Source organism: Dipodomys spectabilis, unplaced genomic scaffold, assembly GCF_019054845.1.
Source record: "Dipodomys spectabilis isolate Male_0828 unplaced genomic scaffold, ASM1905484v1 ptg000125l, whole genome shotgun sequence".
NCBI classification, from domain to species: domain Eukaryota; kingdom Metazoa; phylum Chordata; class Mammalia; order Rodentia; family Heteromyidae; genus Dipodomys; species Dipodomys spectabilis.
In genome coordinates, this window is record NW_024870802.1 from 16914657 (window position 1) to 16935186 (window position 20530).

General features: G+C 42.7%; 1 protein-coding gene across 3 annotated transcripts in view; it reads left to right on the forward strand.

Annotated features, from left to right (window-relative positions):
- Positions 1–20530, forward strand: part of Sorbs1 (sorbin and SH3 domain containing 1) — a 237579-nt gene that overhangs the window by 211441 nt on the left and 5608 nt on the right. For 2 of the 3 annotated variants that reach the window (XM_042689234.1, XM_042689236.1), the window contains 5 exons: positions 616–730; positions 861–986; positions 2921–3115; positions 16523–16581; positions 19651–19763. In XM_042689234.1, the coding sequence (XP_042545168.1) occupies positions 616–730; positions 861–986; positions 2921–3115; positions 16523–16581; positions 19651–19763 (608 nt within the window). Of the gene's footprint in view, positions 1–615; positions 731–860; positions 987–2920; positions 3116–5295; positions 6052–16393; positions 16582–19650; positions 19764–20530 lie in introns of all 3 variants that reach the window. The other variant, XM_042689233.1, reaches the window with a different exon arrangement.

Genomic DNA, 20530 nt, shown 5'->3' on the forward strand with positions numbered 1-20530 from the left:
AAAGCCCCAGAGCCTATAAATCATAGAATGGAATTTGAGTCCAGGTTTGTCTAACTTTAGAGTCTTCCCTACTGTGTGGTGTTAGAGAGATGGATAGTGAGATGAGGGGGTACACAGCTGGCTGACTGGTGAAATGATTGAAGGATCTTGGTATGTTGCAGATTATTCACAGGTAATTTAGAGCAATGCAGACTTTATTGCTGCAGCACAGAAGGAGGTAGTAAATGTATCCAGAAGGAGACATTTTTCCACCCTCAAATAAACATCAGTTAAGGCTTTTGGGAGCATCTCTTTGTGGTGTGTCAATATTCAAAGCATTCAGACAGTATTCACAAAACATTCATTGAGAAAGCTCCAACAAACCAACCAGGCCTCTCAGCAATCTGGAATGCTATTCAGTTTGAATGTTAACACCCATCCCACAAAAGACTGGAAAAATGCCCAATGTGATGTAATTTCCTGACGAGTGGGTTTCTTACTACCAAATATGGAGCCACCTTCTTCTGTAATCTCTCTCCCTTAACCCCACTTGAAGTCTCCTGATAAGAAACATAAGTGTCTTAATCTTGCACATATTGAGCCATCTGCTAAAATCCAGTGGCCTTCTGTCAACAGGGAGCTTCCTCTGCAGAAGGGAGACATTGTTTACATTTATAAGCAGATCGATCAGAACTGGTATGAAGGCGAACACCATGGCCGGGTGGGAATCTTCCCACGCACCTACATTGAGGTACTGTAGCCCCTTATCTTTCTGAGAAAAATCCCAACCATATCCAAAGCACTGTGTTTACTGAATACTTGTGTTGCTTTCTATTCCTCTTGTTGCCCCTCTGTCTTCTTTGCTTCTTTTCTTTTCTCAGCTACTTCCTCCTGCTGAAAAGGCTCAGCCCAAAAAGTTGACACCCGTGCAGGTGTTGGAATATGGAGAAGCTATTGCTAAGTTTAACTTTAATGGTGATACTCAAGTAGAAATGTCTTTCAGAAAGGTAAGCTCCCTTTCTTATGATATGCTTTGGGGCTCTTGGGTGGTATCGTTATTAGGGGGATATAATGTTGCTGCTGAGTGCCAGTCTATAGTTTTAAGAGGTTCATATGCTGATAGAAATTGCAATAAGGGCATTTGGAGAATTTTCTGAGATGAGGTATTTTAAACAAAGACTAGACTAATCAGGGCTGAACTACATTGAATTCACTGACAAAGGATAGTATTTCTCAAGCTTTAATCATCTTTTACAAGTTATCCAGCCAACACTTAGTGAGTACCTGTTGCACTGTTGATGACTAGGTTTATGTTTCTAAGATATTGATAGGCTGAAGGGGAAAAAACTTAAGTACCAGAAAGTCACACTTTGCCAGCCTTGAGCTTGTGGGGAATTAAATACTTTGAGTTCCCAGTGCCTCATAGAGGAAAAAACGACTTGAAGATAAATGGCCCTCTCCCATGGTACTTGAAAGAGGCTTCAATTAGGCAACATATGTGAAACCACCAGTGTGATGTGTGGCATCTGGTTGTTCTTACATAAGCAGCAGATGCTAGTCTTAATACCATCTTTATTGCCTCTTAGGGGCTCAGCATGCCTATTGTGCACATAGTTATCCTGTGCAGAGGATTGCCTCTTGCAAAGCATTCAAATATTCTGTCTGTATCAAAATTCTCTGGGGTGCTAAAGTTATCAAAATTGCTAATTTTATTGAGGACTGAGAGAAGTCAGCTCATGGCTTGCAAAAGATGGACTGCCTTGCATACAAGAGATACTCTGAACCAGGCATTGGTGACTCACACCTGTAATTGTAGCTACTCAGGAGGCTGACATCCAGGGGATCACACAGTTTAAGTCAGCCTGGGTGGAAAAATCTGTAAGACTCCATCTTCAAAATAACCAGCAAAAAGTCAGACTAAAGGAGGTCTAGTGATAAAGCACCAACTGAACAACTGTGAGGCTCTCAGTTCAAGCCCTGGTACTTCCTCACCACACCTCAAAAAGAAAAAAAAAAGAAAAGGAAAGAAAGAGGCAGATTTTGGAAACAATCTAATATCCCAATAGCAGGGGATTAGTGATAAAATCATATGTATAAACAATAGAATGCCTTGCAGTAGTCCATTAAAATGTACATTTTATAAGTGTATAACTATACTGGATGTTGTGACACATGCTTGTAATACTAGCAATCTGGAGGTAAAGCACAAGAGCATCACAAGTTAAAGTGCAGCCTGGGCTACATAGCAATACCGTGTCAGTATGGGGAGGAGGGAGGGATATGTATATACACATTATATTACATTACATATAATTTTTAAAAAGCTAAAGGGGCACTTTATATTGTTAATACCAAAAAGCAAATAGAAAAGGCAAAATATAATATATACTCAGTTTTTATATGAAAATGTAAGTCTAATATAAAGTAAGTCTAATAAAAATATGAGTACATTTAATTCATATGTATTGAGTTAAATCTAGAGGGCTCATAAGCCAAAACATTAACAGTCATTATCCCCAAATGATAATGTAATAAATGGTGATTATTTTGTTTTATGTATATGTTCTAAGTTTTCTATCATGCATGAAAAAAATAAAGGTATAAGAAGAAAGAAAAAGATAATCCTCTAAAGTTTTTACCTTACAAATAAACACTGAATGTCTTTTTTGCTTTAAGTGACTCAAAAACATGATATTTCATACTCTAGAACAGGAATCTGATATTCTGCTGCTTTTTCCTGAAATCCTTGAAAACCAAGCTTAACTCTGTATCATTCAGAAAGTTCTACTGCTGTGGGCGTTCCCCATCCCATGGTGTCAGCTCCATCCAGAATCAGCAGGGAAGATTTTCCCTGAGCAAAGGATGTGCAGTGTACAGGCAGGGGCCTCAGGTGTTTTGAGGTATGGTAAGACAAGCATGCTTCTCTGGCTGTGTCTTTCAGGGTGAGAGGATCACACTTCTTCGACAGGTAGATGAGAATTGGTACGAGGGGAGGATTCCAGGAACATCCCGCCAAGGCATCTTCCCCATTACCTATGTGGATGTGCTCAAGAGGCCACTGGTGAAAAACCCTGTGGATTACATCGACCTGCCTTATTCCTCCTCCCCAAGTCGCAGTGCCACAGCAAGCCCACAGGTATCTAAGCTTCTTATCACTGCTTTTCTATAATACTCAGCACAGGAATTTCAGTGCTCAGCAGTGCCCATGTGCCAATGGTGTGTGGCTTCTCTGGAATGGTTCTTGCGCATTGTGATTAAGAACTGTTGGCAGCAATGCAGACTGGACACTGGAGTTTGTTTTCATGTGTTACAAGTAACAAGGAAAAAGGGAGTGGAAAGGAATAACCCAAGGAAATTGATGTGGGCTTGAGTAGAAAAAGAGAAACCAGAGCCTTTATTAGTTAAAGATGGTGGTGTGAAAACCTCTACTATACCATAAAACCCTTGGCCCAAGGTGGTCCTTTCTACAATTTTTGTCTGTCAAGATTGTCTTGCAAAGTTGAAAGAGTATTTTGCATTCTCATCTTCAGACAGGTAGATCAGGTCCAAAGTACTGTTGCAAGCATTCACTGGAATCAGGTTGGAAAGGGGACCTTATAGATGGTCAGCCTGCATTGGGCTGTAGGCATTGAGCTACACAGTCTATAGGCACAGGAAGATGTTTGCTTTTCTAAACATTAATTATGAACAAACTTTTTGTTGTTGGTCATGGGGCTTGAACTCAAGGCCTGGCCACTGTTCCTGAGCTTTTTCCCTCAAGGCTAGCACTCTAGCTAGCCACAGCTCCACTTCTGGGTTTTGGTGGGCTAAGTGGAGATAAGTGTCTCATGGTCTTTCCTGCCTGGAATAGCTTTGAAGCATGATCATCAGGTCTCAGTCTCTTGAGTTGCTAGAATTACAGGCATGAGCCATCCACGCCCAGCTGAGCAAACTTGTTTTAAAATGTTACTGCCACTGGGCACTGGTGTCTCACACCTGTAATCCTAGCTACTCAGGAGGCTGAGATCTGAGGATCCCAGTTCAAAGCCAGCCCAGGCAAGAAAAGTCTGTGAGACTTTTATTTCCACAGAAAACTGGAAGTGGCTGTGGAACTGGCTGTGGCTCAAGTGGTAGAGTGCTAGCCTTGAGCTAAAGAGCTGAGGGACAGCGCCCAGGCCCAGAGTTCAAGCCCCGAGACCGGCCCTCCCCCCCCAAAAAAAAACAACAGTGTTATTGCATCTGAGTGCTGATGGCCCCCTGCCTGTAATCCTAGCCACTCAGGAGGCTGAGACCTGAGGATCCTCATTTAAAAAAAAACAACCTAGGTAGGAAAGTGCATGAGACTCTTATCTTCAGTTAACCAGAAAAAGGGAAGTAGAGCTGTGGCTCAAAGTAGTAGAACACTAGCTTTGAGCAAAAGAGCTCAGGGTCAGCACCCAGGCCCTGAGTTCAAGCCCCAGGACCAATCAAAATAAATAAATAAATTATTACAAACCCATGCTCACTTGCCCAAAGCCAAGAGAAAAATAAGTGCAGGAGAGTCATGGTAGAAGTGACATCCTGTGGAATAAAGTAACCATACCACTATATAAATTGTGGAAAGGATGGCCAGGAGATCTGGGGACCCAGGATGATACAGAGATGGTATCTCTTTATCTCTCATCTTCTGATTATTTCCTCTTCTCTCACCTGCTTGCCTCTGACCCCCATAGAGGGTTCTGGCATAATGTATTGGTTGAGCTCTCTGTGCAATTGAGATCCATATTTGTCATCTCACAGGAGAAAGTGTGAGATTGGATCAAGACATTCTGTTTTATAGTAATGTGGGATACTCGGGGAGGTATTTTCACTTGACTGTAACCAATAGTGATTCTAAAACAAAATGGCCACACTTTTTTGGAAGACTCGCCTGAGCTCCCTAAAGAATAAAAGCTAAAGGAAGGGACAGTGTTGGGCCACCTTTCCCCCTAGTTCTGGGTCAGGGCCCTGGTTACAGAGATAGTTGAGGGCTGAGGAGGAACTGTCCTTTGGAAATCCAATTCTGCAAAGTGGTCTAGCACAATTGGCAGCTGTCTGATGGGAGCCCTTTCTATTTCTACCCATCTGTTACTCCTCTCCTAATCCTGCCTGCCCGCACTCATGCACTTTCACATCCCAGTTTCTCTCAAGCATCACCAGATGATTTCTTTTTTGGACACCAGAGTGTCTTAATCATCCTTTCCATTTCATTCTTCTTTATGCCCCCTTGTAATTATTTTCCTCCTTTCTCCTTTTTTGCTGACACTTGTATCTTTTGCTTCTTTCTTTTGTTTTCTTCTCTCTCCTTTTCTTTTCAAGTGTCCTAGTCACAGCAAGCTCATCATGCCAGCCCCCTCATCTCTACCCAACCCCCGCCGGGTTCTGTCCCCCGAGATGCATGCCATCACCTCTGAATGGATCTCGCTGACTGTAGGGGTCCCAGGCAGGCGTTCTCTGGCCCTGACTCCACCCTTGCCTCCTCTGCCTGAGACTTCTGTCTATGACATGGACTACCTCTCCTTGCCAACAAGGGCTCGTCCCTCCCTGCCTCTCAGCCTCCCCTATTCAAGTTGGTCAGTTCGCTCTAATCCCCGCTCAGTGGTTTCCCCATTAGCCTTGCCTCCACCCCACAAAACTTACTCTCTGACACCTAGTACCCAAACCCCTCTTCACATCAATGGAGAGGGTGGGATCCACCCTCACCAAGATAGCTTCTCCCAGCCACTGCTGGGGAGCCCTGATAGGGTCATCTCAGAGCTTAGTGATGCCTTTAGCAGCCAGAGCAAGAGGCAGTGCTGGCAAGAAGAGAATGGACAATATGAGAGGAAAACAGAGAGTGAGGCAGGTGAGAGATGCCCTGGTGGATCCAAGATCTCTAAGAAGAGCTGCTTGAAACCTTCAGACGTGGTCAGGTGCCTGAGTACTGAGCAGAGACTCCCAGAGCTCCATGCCCCTGAGGAGATCGAGCCCAGCAAGCCTCTGGGCAGCCCCTTTCCAGGAAGGGAGGCTGGGCCCACAGAGCTGCACAGAGGTGGCGAGGCTGAGAGGAAGGCCGCTCAGAGTGGTGTGAGTCAGGTAGGCCTGCAGCATGACTGGGGTGCCTTTGTGTCTCACTTGGCAGGGTGGGCAAGGCATCTCACCCATCAATTGACATCTGGATTGTCAATTGAGGCCAAGTAAGACCTGAAAGACCTGTTTGATTTTCTTGGTAACAAGAAATGGTCTGGGAGGAATGGAGGGGAGACATCGATGAAGATGTCAGGGCTGGGGACAGTTGGAGGGAAAGGTCAAGCTATATTCTGGTCCCTTGAAGTGATTCAGAAGTATTCCCACATTAGGTACCTCCTGGCCTGGTACAAAAGCCCATGGAGATTGTCTTTGCTTTGCTCTGACTAACACAGCTGAGAACACCAGGCTTTGGTGTGTGGTGTGTGATTTCTTTTCTTTTTTTTTTTTTGGTGAGGTGCACTTTGTTCCCATAACCCATGATGCGCTGCTGGTGCTCTGTTCTGTCAGGTCTTTGTCCTGTCTTACGTTTGTGTAGAAGTCCAGAGCCTTGTTGTTCAGACTGAACAAAGGTATTTTGGTTCTGGGGAGAGCATGCAGGACATGTCCCCGTGATGTGCTGGAGGCCATGGAGTCAACATGCCACATTTCTAAGTAACTGTCCCATTTTCTCTCTAAGTCAGCTCCAAAGACTTCAGAGTTTGCCCTTAGGGTATTTTGAGGGGAAATGATCTTGGCAACTGGACAGTTCATGATTCTAATTTTGGCTATGTTGTTTACAACCCGGAAAGTTAGTCTGGGCAACTTTTCCAAAGTAGCCAGATTTGAGAACCCAGTTCCGTCCTACTGAACTGTGTACGATAAGAATTTTTGCCTTCTCTGAGAACATCTTCATCATAAAATGAGTACTAAGCACAGGGCTGGGAATATGATTGATACTTTGTAAAGGGAAGATATGTCTTAGGTCTTGGACCCAGAGCTCCTGGAATTAAGAACATTTTGGAGCCTCTAAAGCCAGGTGGTTTTCTGAGCCATGTAAACTGTTTATTATCTGTTATATATGATGCTCACAGTAGGCTATGTTGTACCCTCATACCAGCAACCCAGTTTACCTTTGAAGCTTTATTTAATTAATAAGCATGAATTCAAGGCTTTCTGGTACCAATTTCAGGGATGTCTGCAGATCATTGATTCTGCTCTTGAAGTGCCTATGCTCATTGAGACAGACAGATAATAGCAGTCATCAGGAAAGTGACAGGAATACTGAGGCCTGAGACACACAGGGCCAGGACTCTAACCCCAGCCCAATGTGTGTGGACCATTGGCTAGTATATCAGGAGTGGAGATCACTAAGCACAAGTATCGGGTAGTTTATAAGTTTCTTTGCTTTTCGAATGTGCAAAGTAGGAGTGGAGATGGTCCCTCCCTGGTAGTCATAGTGATTTCATGAGACAGGGAATGTAAGTGGGGTGCTTGGCTTGTAGGAAGATTCCATAAGATGAGAACTTTCTGCTTGTCTCTTAGTTTGGGACTCCAGGATGGCAGCCATACCTGATAGAGGGTTTACTGACTGTGGGATTGTTGTTCTTACTATGTGTTTAGTGAGAAAGAAAAGCATTGTATCTGGTTGAGGAAAGAATAGTTCATTGGGAGAGAGGCTAGTTGAAAAAGACTCAATGTCTCTGACACAGGACAACTCACAAGTCAACCCAAGATGCCTGAAGCCATCCTTACCATCAGTGGTTAGTCATCACTGCAGCCCAGTTCCAGGATCAGTGTGCACAGGAAGTATGCGCGGTGCTGGAGCTCTGAGCGAGCTTTGAGGTACACACTTCCTGCTTCCTAACAAGGATAGGAGTTGAGTAGTTGGCAACCACTGAGAATACGTTGACTGGAAAGTCAGGCTTGTTGGAAATTGGTTTCCCTTTCCTGGTAGGGCTCCGGACCCAAGTCCATTTCCTGCCTCCTCCCTTCCTCCTGCTCTCCTGGCACATACCCCCTTCCCCGTGGGTGCACCTAGGCTGTGACCCTGCTCTCTATTTATGAGAGTTAGGGGTGTGAGGAAAAGGCAGTGGTTCACACACCTTCTCCATAGTGACTCTTACTTCCCTCCCAAAGCAGCTCTGGAAATAGGAACTTCACAAGGGGCTCCTGTCTGCCTCTTGGGCCTTCTTTAGATGACAGACAAGCTAAAGGTGGAAAGGAACTTATATGCCAGCTGTTCTGCAGTTGCCCTGTCAGGACACCTAGACCTCAGGCTGTTATTACCTGTTTGTATAAATACAGTCCAGATTTGTTTGCTTATCAAGGAAATTTCCAGCCATTATTCTTCTTACTAATCAAACATTTAATTTTATTGTACTTTTATTTTTCTGAGGACTTGGTTGATTATCTGATCAATAAGGAGACAGAATTTTACATGAGCCCCTTAAATGAAAAGGTGGTCTGAAATGCTAAGATCATTCACTCTTTTAAGCATCAGCTGTGGTCCACGCACTGTGCTAAGTGCTATAAGAGATGGAGAGGGCTGAGCATCAGAGATTTCCTCTTCCTCCCAGGAAAGTCTCTCTAATTGGACGCAGAAGGCCTGTGTGATCTAGCCATTTAGATAACCAGCAATATGCATCTTCTAAAGCCTCCCTGGCATGTTGGCCTAGATAAATTCCCACCTGCCCTTCCTATCTCCATTTAGATGTGGCTTCTCCCAGGAATCCATTCCTGACAACCTCCCTGCCACCTACATAACTGGGTAAAGTGGTCTGAGTTTGTGCTGCCCCAGCGATACCTGACCCATATCAGCATGTATTTGTCCCTTTGCCTACCTGTGTCCTTTCAGAGTATTAAAGTCCCATAGCCAGGAGCTACAACACTTGATATGTACAAGGTAAATATTTGTTGAATGAAAGAAGACAAAAAAAATAACTGACCACAACTAAAAGAATTTATGATGTCCACTGGGGGAAGGAGACCTGTTTGTAAATAGTTATAATGCAAAGAAGAAAGAGAATCATAGACTTTCTGGAAGTTCAAGATGGGAAGAAATAATGAACAACTAGAGGGCTAGATGGTTTTCCTGGAAAGAAGTATTAGATCTGAGCCTAAAAGAATAGTTTTACCCTCAATACAGCAGTAGGTAGGTATTCAAGGCAGGTGGCCAAGGCCCGAAGCTAAGAACTGTAAGGTGTGTATGAAGAATAGTGTGTTTCTTGTTTGGGTAAGACTTTGAATATCTAGGAGAATAGATGGGAGAGATCAGGGGGACCAGAGGTTGGATGGTATTCATTGGCACTTCTGACATTCATTGGTGCCACTTCGCAATGCATCTGGTCACCTACCTTTATGTGAATCTTGCCAATCAGCTCCAGCTCCTTCCCCTCATCACCTGCCCCCATCCAGATCATGTGGATGTGTGAACTCTTCCAGTAAGATGGTTTGACTTCTTACTCATATTCATTGTCAATCGGTTTCCCATTGGGCTATAAGGCATGTCTGGGTTTTTTTGAATAGTAAATGAGGCAATTAGGGCTTATAGGGGAAATTAGGAGTGGTAGAAAGAGCACTGGTCTTAAGGTTTCTAGCTCCAGCTCTGTTCATAGTCTTCTGGGTGCCTTTGGATGAGTTACTTCTCTTTCCTAGCAGCTTCCTTGTCCACAAACAAAAGACTCAGCTGGCTATGAACACTGATATTCCTTTTTAACTTTGCTATTCTAGGATTAGGTAAAAGTCCTATGTGAATTGCAGTTGAAATGAGAAAAACATATATAAAGGTCCTTCAGACCTTTGCCTTTGAAAAAGGAAAACTTTCCTTTTATTTATGTTTTGGGGGGACAACTTAATTGATTGGACAAGAACATACACAAACATGTACAAACACATGTAAGAGTTCAGAATTATCCGCAGAATTTTTGTAATACTGCTGGGTATCATTTTTACCAACAAAATTTAGAACAATCAAGAAAGGAAAGGGGAAGATCATCCTGGAAATGGCTATCTTCAAGTGTTTTCTGAGTTTCCCAAGATAGTTTGCCTGCCAACATCTAGGCTTGTTATCTAAGAATCTGCAGAATTTATAGAATCTGTAGGCTTCTATATGATGAAACTTGTGATATAACTATAAATTCATAAAATTTCTGAATGAAAATTCATTTTTTAGAGATCATTTGTCCCAGTGGCTTGTAACATTTTCTGTATCACAGACCCTCAGAGGATCTAAGGACAGTACATTGTAGGGGAGTTGGCATGCACACCTAATATTGCCTTGTTTCTAGAGGGCTATACCTGAGTCAGCCTGAGAGCTCCTACCTTGTCCATGGACCATGAGGTCAAGAGCTCCTAGCCCATTCAGCAGTTCCATGAAATGAGAAAACTGGTTCCTGAGTAGCTTTTGTATCATAAACTTAGTTCTTAACATGGAGGAAGCCAATCAAACAATAATATATTGAGGGCATGAACTACCAAATGAAAGTACTTATAACAGCTAGGTGTGTCCAGCACATCTATCTCTGAAACCCTTACTAAAATACTTCATTAGAAAAAACTGAGGAGGGAAGAAGCAGCTCACCTGAAGATAGATAGGTGTGCTTTGGTGACATCAGAGGGTGGTTCCCTCACCACATGGAAAGTAGAGTCTTTCCCAGAAAGATCAGAAAAAGGGAGAGGCCTGGCTGGAGGATGGAGATCAGGAGTAGAAGGAGAAAACATGTGATGGAACTTGAAAAAATAAAAAGGAAATTGGAAGTCTTAGGTTGCTCAAAAATGGGAAATGTTTTCTTTTGACTCAATCAGAAGGGAAATCTCTAAATAAACACAGAGAGTGTTAACAATTTACAGGATGGGGAAAAACACAGGCTACAATTCTTCCAGAACAACCAGAAAGTATTAAAGAACCAAGATCTGAAGCCTCAGTGTCTACTCCTAAAATGATGTTAAGAGAAATGGTACTTTTTCAGTAGAAACCCAAATGCCAGCTTCACAGTACTGGACAGTTGTGTGTGTGTGTGTGTGTGTGTGTGTGTGTGTGTGTGTGTGTGTGTGTGTGTGTGTGTGTGTGTGTGTGTGTGTGTGTGTGTGTGTGTGTGTGTGTGTGTGTGTGTGTGTGTTCTTTTGACTCAATCAGAAGGGAAATCTCTAAATAAACACAGAGAGTGTTAACAATTTACAGGATGGGGAAAAACACAGGCTACAATTCTTCCAGAACAACCAGAAAGTATTAAAGAACCAAGATCTGAAGCCTCAGTGTCTACTCCTAAAATGATGTTAAGAGAAATGGTACTTTTTCAGTAGAAACCCAAATGCCAGCTTCACAGTACTGGACAGTTGTGTGTGTGTGTGTGTGTGTGTGTGTGTGTGTGTGTGTGTGTGTGTGTGCGCTTGTGTGTGTGCGCTTGTGTGTGTGCTTGTGTGTGTGTGTGTGGTGAGGCTTGAACTCTGGGCCTGGGCGCTGTCCCTTAGCTCTTCAGCTCTAGTGCTAGTGCTCTAGTGCTCTACCACTTGAGCCGCAACACCACTTCTGGTTTTCTGGTGGTTTATTGGAAATAAGAGTCTCATGGATTTTGCTGCCCAGGCTGGCTTTGAACAGTGATCCCCAGATCTCAGCCTCCTGAATAGCTAGGATTACAGGTGTGATCCACCAGCTCCTGGCTAGTATTGGACAGTTTAAGATGATCCCTCCATCAGCACCTGTTCCCAGCTGTTTTTAAATCTCCCCCTGGTAGAACACCCAGAAGATCAGAATGCAGCAAAATGAATGCATAGAATTTAGAGTCTGTGCTTACATCTTGCCTTTTCTCATTTTCAATTCAGACATGCTGGCTCTTTGTTTTCTCATTTACAAAATTTATAAAAGACCACCTTCTTGAGTCAGTTAAAAGAATTGAATAAAATGGGCTCCATGGCTCATGTCTGTAATCACACCTACCTGGGAGATGGAGGTTGGAAAATTGCAATTCAAGGCCCACATCCAACCCTCTTATTTATTTTAGAACTTGATTCTTAACATGTTTAACATTTTGCTCAAGAGGAAAATCAGTTCATATCAAAGACTGTCCTGGAACCCAGATTGGTTTTATTGTTCCACTAGGAAGGCCACGGTCGGGTCTGAGAAGTCATGAAGGGTGGGACATGAAGTGAACAGAAGGATGCTGTCTTGGAGACTTGGGCCAGTCAGGAGAGTAGCAGAGATTCATGGTATTTCTAGAGGGGATCTGGGACCATGTAGAGATGGTGTCTCTGTCCTTAGCTGGTGTGATTTATTTTGGGACTCAAGGCTTTGGCGCACCCCCAAAGCTGGAAGAGGACGTTTAGTAACTGCAGTAGCACCAGGTGTTTTGTGGATCCAGAGGGATTAACAGCTCTCAAAGCTAAGATCAAATCTCTGACCAAGGAGAATGGAAGATAGAAGGACACAGGATAGCAGATCAAGGACACATGTAGAGTTACTCACTTGGGAAGATAAAACAAGCACCATAGGCAGGAAGGACAGCTTGAATGTAAACACATAATAAATCAAATTTCAGGTCAGTGACTATTCCCTGCTTACCATTGGTGGGAGAGGCAAGAGTGTAGTGTATGTTGGTTTGTGTATGTGTGTACATGGATGTACCCATATATATTGGACTGGTTACTATGTAAACACATAATAAATCAAATTTCAGGTCAGTGACTATTCCCTGCTTACCATTGGTGGGAGAGGCAAGAGTGTAGTGTATGTTGGTTTGTGTATGTGTGTACATGGATGTACCCATATATATTGGACTGGTTACTATTTTCTCCAAACACGTGGGAGAAGTGGAATGCATCCGCAACATCCAAAATGTACTTAGCATGAGCTAACACTCCCTTTATTCTTAGCCCTGGATGAGGCCTGGTGAGAACTTGTGTCTACTCTCTTAGGCTTACATAAGGGCAAGTGCTGAGGCCCTGGGACAGTTCAGAAGAGCACTACCCATGAAAAGAGAATCTTAGCCACATATGTAATTCAATATTTTCCAGTAGCCACAGTAAAATAGAAGAGATGAAATTAATTTTCATCATACATTTTATTTAACCCATGTATCCAAACATTATTAAATGAGATATTTTACATTCATTATTGTGTTCTAAATTTTCTAGTCCAGGGCACATTTTTACACCTATGCCATTTCTCTTCATATTTGTCACAGCTCAAATATTTAACAGCCACAGGTGGCAACTGGCTACCATATTGCACAGCAGAGAATTAGAAGAGCTGTATGAAGCTGTTAGGTAGTTAGAAAATGGGGAGGGCTGGAGGCACGACTCAAATAGTAGAGTGCCAGCTTAGCAAGCATAGGATTCAGAGTTCAGGGCTGGGAAGGTAGCTTAGTGGTAGAGCGCTTACCTTGCATGCATGAGACCCTGGGTTCGATTCCTCAGCACCACAGCACCACATAAGCAGAAAAAGCTGGAAGTGGCGCTGTGGCTCAAGTGTTAGAGTACTAGCCTTGAGCTGAAGAGCTGAGGGACAGCGTTCAGACCCAGAGTTCAGGCCCATGACCGGATCCAAAAAAAAAAAAAGATTCAGAGTTCAAATCCCAATACCACCAAACACCAAAAAAAAAAAAAAAAGGGAAAAGAAAGGAAGAATGAAAAAAGAAGAGGAAGAAGTGAAGATGGAAGAGGAAAGGAGGTAGAGAAGGAGGAAGAGGAAGATCTATTCAAAGTGAAAATAAAATTTCAAAGGAAATCCTTGTAGCCAGGTGCTGGTGGCTTGTGCCTAAAATCCTAGCTACTCAAGAGGCTGAAATCTGAGCATCTCAGTTCTAAGCCAGCCTGGATAGGAAAGACCATGAGACTCTTACCTTCAATTAAGGGCAAAAAAAACAAAAACAAAAAACAAACAAACAAACAAAACCTACAATGGGGCTGTGGCTCAAGTGGCAGAGTGCTAGCCTTGAGCAAAAAGGAGCTCAGGAACAGTACCCAGCCCCTGAGTTTCAAGCTCTAGACTAGAAAAAAAAATCTCAAAGGAAGCAGTGTTTGAAGTGAAAGGTTCATTCTTGTTCATGGTTATCGATTTCCATGTCCACCGAGGTATACTCCATGCCATTCTCCTCTCTTCCAAAAAGTCTAGATTTATATTCCAGCCATATAATGGTTGTTTCCGTTGAATCTAAACATGGAGAAACTGAATCTGGGGTAATAGGATAAATATTTATCTTGCCTTTTTCCTTCGTTTATCCAGCAAATACTAAGTGAGGAACTTCATCATCCTACCTCTCAGGAATGGGGGTGTTTGCACTATCCAGATGCTAAGGCCATGATGATGATTTTCTTCTGTTTTGAGTATGGTAAAGAAGGTACTAAAGATACAATCAGTATCCATCTAGTACTGTGGTTCAAAAAGTTAGGCTGAGAACCAGTAGCATGAGCACCAATTAGAAATGTAATCTGCCCTACCTCAGTTGAAGCAAGTGAGAATCTGCACTTAGCCGGGTCCTGGATGATACCTACCTATGTTTGCCCTTGAAACATAGTCATCTATAGAACCCCAACTACTGACAGTCAATAGCAACTGCAGCCTCAGCTCCAACAGCTGCTGTGACAGAAACTCATTCCTTTGGGCAGCCACTTTTGTTGGACAGTGTTCACTTTTAGGTTATTCCTTTTGTCAGTCAAGTGATAGTCTGTCTATTGCCATCAAGGCACCCAAGGTTCCTTTCATTTTTCAGAAAGCCTATGACGCTGGCTTCCATCTACCTGGCACAGGTCTACAGGTTCTGAGACATTGTAGAAAGAGCATGAAATGGCCCTTCAGTTCTGTCTTCTCCTTCACTACTGCCAGAATTCAAGGAGAATGGTTTGAGTGACTGTAGTTGAAAAGGGGAATGGAAAACTTGAAGGACAAGAGCAGGGAAGTGATGTATGACCAATGGAAATTGGTCATACAGGACCTATTGAAGTTATTACATTTCACTTGGATGACTTTTTAGATGTTTATTCAGAGAAACTAATTAGAGTTTGGAATTGAGTCCTCTGGTGGAAACTTTTCCAGTAGGGGCCTGGCCTTCTACAATGGGAGCCCCACTCAGAAGATGTCTTGATTATACCTGTCTCTATATCAACACATGGTTCTAGGGCTAATGAGGGACTAGGGACAATCACCTCTATCTATATCTGTTTCTGAAAGCAAGCTCTGCCCTATGAGCCCTCTGAACTTGTTTTATACATCACTAGAGTATGTCATGTGAAGCTATTTCTAGAACAGTGAGCTTGTCTGAGACTTTTTCCCTCAGGAATATGTCAAAAGTATTATGCATTTACAGCTAAGTACCCAAATGTGGCAGACTTGAGTTTATGAGCCAATTCTATCATTGGCCCTCAGTCAACAAAAACTGATACTGGTTCTCTTTTTCAGAGATTATTAGCTGAGACAGGGGAACAGTACACATACTGTACACATATGTAGGGGCATATCTGCTCCTAAAGACAGCCCTGTCATGTGTGTCTCCTGCCAATCTGGTGATCCTGTGTTGTTCATTCTTTTACTGCAGCCATATTTCCAAGTTTTCATTTCATTGCCTGAATGCTTGCTTCTAACTCTGTTACATCTGCATTTTCTCCTGTGCATCCAACATGTTGTGTGAGTTTCTCATGTGGAAACTCAGTGGCCACAGGCCGTGAGTATCCGGTGTCATCTGAGTGCAATGGTGTGGTACGTGTACTTGCTCATGCTTTTATTTTGAATCCTTCCCAACATGACATCTGCTAAAAATGTCTCCCTTATGATTTGCTTGGTGATCACAGCCTTCTCATCATTCATTGAGAGCAGGACCTGATCTCACAGAATCTGAAAAGAACTATGTGGTAAGATGCCTGTTGACTAAGACTGTAGTTTTCCTAAAGAGAATCCTTGCTGGCTCAAGTCTAGACCAAAGTAATGCCTGGGAGACACACAGAGCCGTGATGTACAAGATTCCATGGCTATTGTAGTAGAGCCAGGTGTTCGGCCACCCCCTCTCCCTTCTGAAGAAGCAGAGGGATTTCGAGATAATTTTTCCAATTTGCCTACATGTGGGATTAAATTAATGTATTAATTTATTAATGCATGACTGGGGATACATACTTGCATTTCAATCCTGAGGTTATTCCCTTTGTAACAGATATTCACTAATTACAGGCTTTTATGCTGCTGCCTTTTTATTTTTAATATTCATACTAAATCCCAAATTCTTCTATATCTTACCTGTTTTTCCATGCTTTCGCCTGGATCCCTCCTGCACTCCACTACTGGAATCTCTTTTTTTAACCTGGATCTTCAACTCTGTTTTTTCCTTGGACTTAATGTGCTTCGTCTGGAATGTTACATCTCTTCCTCTCTTCCTTTTTGTTTTTTTTTTGTCCCCACATTGACTGTTTTATGGGGGTTTCTGGATATCTTGGGGCCACCTCACAGGAAGCGGTTTGCAATGAGATCATAAACATTGCTGAGAAATCTGTTCATTACTGCAGCACTGTCTCTCATCCCCTTGACTTACATCACAAGGTATCCCCTTCTGACAAATCATCTTTAATCATTTCTCAGCAACCTCAAGCCCAGCAGCGAAGAGTCGCCCCAGACAGGAGTCAAACCTCACAAGATTTGTAAGTACAGTTGGCTAACTTTGCTTCTTACATTTCCTGGTGGACTTTGGGCTTATGACCTTAGAAAGTGGATCATGGACTGACCTTTGGGACAGCCACTTGGAGGGAATGAGTGAATCACTTCTTACTTTTTTAAGGATATCTGTTTTAAGGATTTCTATTCCTATAAGGCACTGTGAAGACAGGTGGTAGGCAAATAAAGAATGCTATGAACTACTAGGAGAAAGAGGCAGGTAGAGTTAAATTAAAAGTGAGAGCTAGGCTGGTGGGTTTCATCTCTAGTGTTGTAAGGAACACAGAAGAAAGAGTAGTTAATTTTGAGCAGAAATGAATGGACAGGTTGACTAGTTCATTCACAAATGTATTGAGCAGGGCACTTTTGGCTCATGCCTATAATCCTAGCTTCTCAGGAGGCTGAGATATGATGATCATAGTCTGAAGCCATCTGGTGCAGAAAAATCTGTAAGGCTCTTATCTCCAATTAACTAGCAAAAAGTTGAAAGTGAAGGTTTGGCTCAAGTGGTAGAGGCCTAGTCTAGAGGGAAAAAGCCAGTGTTCTACCACTTGAGCTACAGCTCCACTTCTGGCATTTTGCTAGTTAAATGGAGATGACAGTCCTCTGGACTTTCCTGCCCAGGCTGGCTTGGAACTGCAATCCTCAGCTTTCTGTCTCTTAAGTAGCTAGGATTACAAGTGTGAACACTTGTGCCTGGCTTCCACTGTTGGTTTCTAAAGTGGGAACGTCTGGCCAGGACTAGGAAATGAACAGTAGCCACTGGGCTGCCTCTCTGACCACTGGAAAAGTCATTGTAAACTTCTGAGACAGATGTTCCACTAGGAAGGGCTGAGGAGTAAGCGTGGAGGGGAGCTATAGATCAAGGATTATTGGGGACAGAACTAGGACTTGGGCATGTTTGTACCTGAGGAGCCAGAGGTAACAGAACTGAACGATGTAAACCCAGCGAAAGATGCTCCACATGACCAGGATAAAAGGGACCCTTGAATATGGAATAGGGTCAGGAAGGTGAATGGAGACACAGAAGCCCAAATCTGGAGGGAAAGATTCAATTGTTGCCATAGCAACTTAATCTTCAGAAGTAAAGACAGAGCAAGGAGCACTCCATTGAGAGTAGGGCGCCAAAACTGGCAAAGGTAGTGGAGAAAAGGCTCCATGGGACAGAGTCCTAAAGCCGTAAGAGGCTCATCCAAAATTAGAACTTAGTGAATCTATACCCAGGCCTCCAGGGTTCAGATTCTCTCCAGCCAGTGTTCACTGTCTGAAACTGACAAGCAGACACAGTAGAAATTAAGGTGACAAGATACATTGAGATGTTAGCAAGGACATATGTTGGGCAGCCAGCTGTAGGAACCAAGTTGGATAGGAAAGAGCAGACAAACGCAGATGCATTACAGCTGAAAATCTGTTTGCCTTTCTCAATTCCGCAGTAGATACCTCCATTCCAGTAGCAGAATCCACAATCAAAGTACCAGGACACTTAGAGAAATGTGTAAAGGAAGCTGTCCCTATAGTTTTAGCAGAACAGCATGAACCTCCTGTTTCTGGAAACAGACCACATGCTTGTTTCTCTTCTCTCTTAGCTACACACAGGGAGTCATTGACATGCTTAGAAATGGCAAATGATTGTTTCACTTTAAAAATTCTGCTGTTAGTGTTGTGTTTCAAAGTAATAAGTACAAAGAATTGTAAAGTTGGCACATAGTAGGTACCCCTTTAGCATCTGTTTAAGGAATAAATAAAAACAAAGACTTGCCTTGATGACAAAGTAGTATCAATGAAATTGCTATTATCAGAACAAAGATTAGCACAGACCAAATGCCTTAGGCCAAACAGTGAGTAAATTTTAAAAAAGAAAAGAAAGAAAATCTTAGTCAGTCATCACTGGGATTGGGCGGGGGGTGGGGGGGAGGCAGAAAGCTTTCAGGGGTCATAAAGCACTCAAGATGGTTTTACTAGACAGAGAATACATATGTACTTTTCATTTATTTTTCTGCCTATATCATCTACCTGTTTCATACATGCTTTATGTTTTCCAATGTATATAGCCAAAGTATAATGCCTCTAGGATTAAATAACTTCTGATTATCCTTAGTAATCTACATGTGTTCTCTTATTTTAAGAAAAAGCCTTGGATTGCTTTAAAGGCAGGGAGTAGAAGTAGGAAGGCACACTAGACAAAAAAAAATCTGACTATGGTAACCAAATAAAATTAGAGGACTTGATTGTCTTGCTTGTCACAAATTTCCATTCCTCTCATCCCTAATTAATTTATATGATGAACATATTTCCTCAAGTATCACATGATTAGAGAAGTAGATAAAATATTTTATCCTGCTAAGCTCCAGGAAGGACCAAGGCAGAAGCTCCCAAACTCAGAATGCCAACAGAGTGGACAGGGACAGTAGTGGTCACTGACCAAGTGGCTCTCTAGAGCATCTCAAGGGTCAGTCAGCCCCATCTGTGTCTCCATGAGGGGAGGAGAAGGAACTTGTACAGCTACCTGTGCACAGCCTACCACAAAAAGCCAGGACAGAGCCCCCTTTTCTCTCCAGACTCCCATATATTCATACTCCTGGAGACTGATTCTCCCTGAGGTGGGGCCTTTCTATCTGTCACCTCCTCTATCTCAGTCTTGGCCTGGCTGTGAGAGGAGGACACATGAGAGGAGGGCTCAGGAGCCAAGAAACTCTGCCATGACTCCTATTGTGTTTAAAAGAAATAGTTTTATCTTTACTGATAAATGGGAAATATTTCTTAAATATTAGTTTAACAGAAATGTGATTAAAAACTCATTATTAGCCAGGTGCCTGTGGCTCATGCCTGTAGTCCTAAAGATCATGGTTCAAAGTCAGCCCAGGCAGCAAAGTCTGTACTCAAAAAAGCCAGAAATAGCATGAGTGGCTCAAGTGATAGAGCACTAGCCTTGAGCAAAAGAAGCTCAGGGACATCCTCAGGCACACAGTTCAAGCCCCAGAACCAGAAGAAAAAAAAACTCATTATTTAATCCTGTTATCATGTGAGTCATTTATATTCTTGCTTCTCATTTATAGATTTAGCTACCAAGCATTATATAGCTATATACCACAGAATGATGATGAGTTGGAACTCCGAGATGGGGATATCGTTGATGTCATGGAAAAATGTGACGACGGATGGTTTGTTGGTAAGACTCTCATGGTATTTTTCATCCTAGATGCTCATGGAGGGAAGCAGTAGGTGTGATGAACCATCAGTGTTCTCTGTACGGAATGTAGCATTCCCAAACTCTGGTCCACAACCAAGAGATATTGCTCAGTGGTAGAGCTTTAAAAAAAATGTGTGGAGGGTACTTGGGATTGAACCCAGAGCATCACACATGCTAGATAAATGTTCTACCATTTGAGCTAGTTCTCCAGTAACCCCAGCTCTTTTGTTCTTCTTATTTTATTTTTGAGATAGAGTCTCACTAACTTTACCTGGACTTGTCTCTGGTTCAAGATCCTGCTGCCTCCATCGCTAAGTAGATGGGATTAGAAGTGTGTACCACCACACCCATGATAGAGCATTTGCTTTATCATGTGAGGCTCCCCAACACACAAATACACACACACACACACACACACAAAACTCAACAATAATAAAGAACTGTCTTTATGAAAAGAGGAAAGAAAGATCAACATTTATTGAGATTCTGTTATAACCCAGACACTGATGTGCTTTTATTGACATTTTCATATAAGTAGTCATGTACAACAACTGTTGTCCTCATACTCAAAAAGTGAGTGCAGCTGAGCACTGGTAGCTTATACATACAATCCTAGCTACCTAGAAGGCTGAGATCTGAGGACCCAGCTTTGAAGCCAGTCTGGGTAGAAATTTGTATCTCCAATTGACGACTAGAGAACTGGAAGTGGCGCTGTGCCTCAAAGTGGTAGAGCAAAGGTGCTTAGA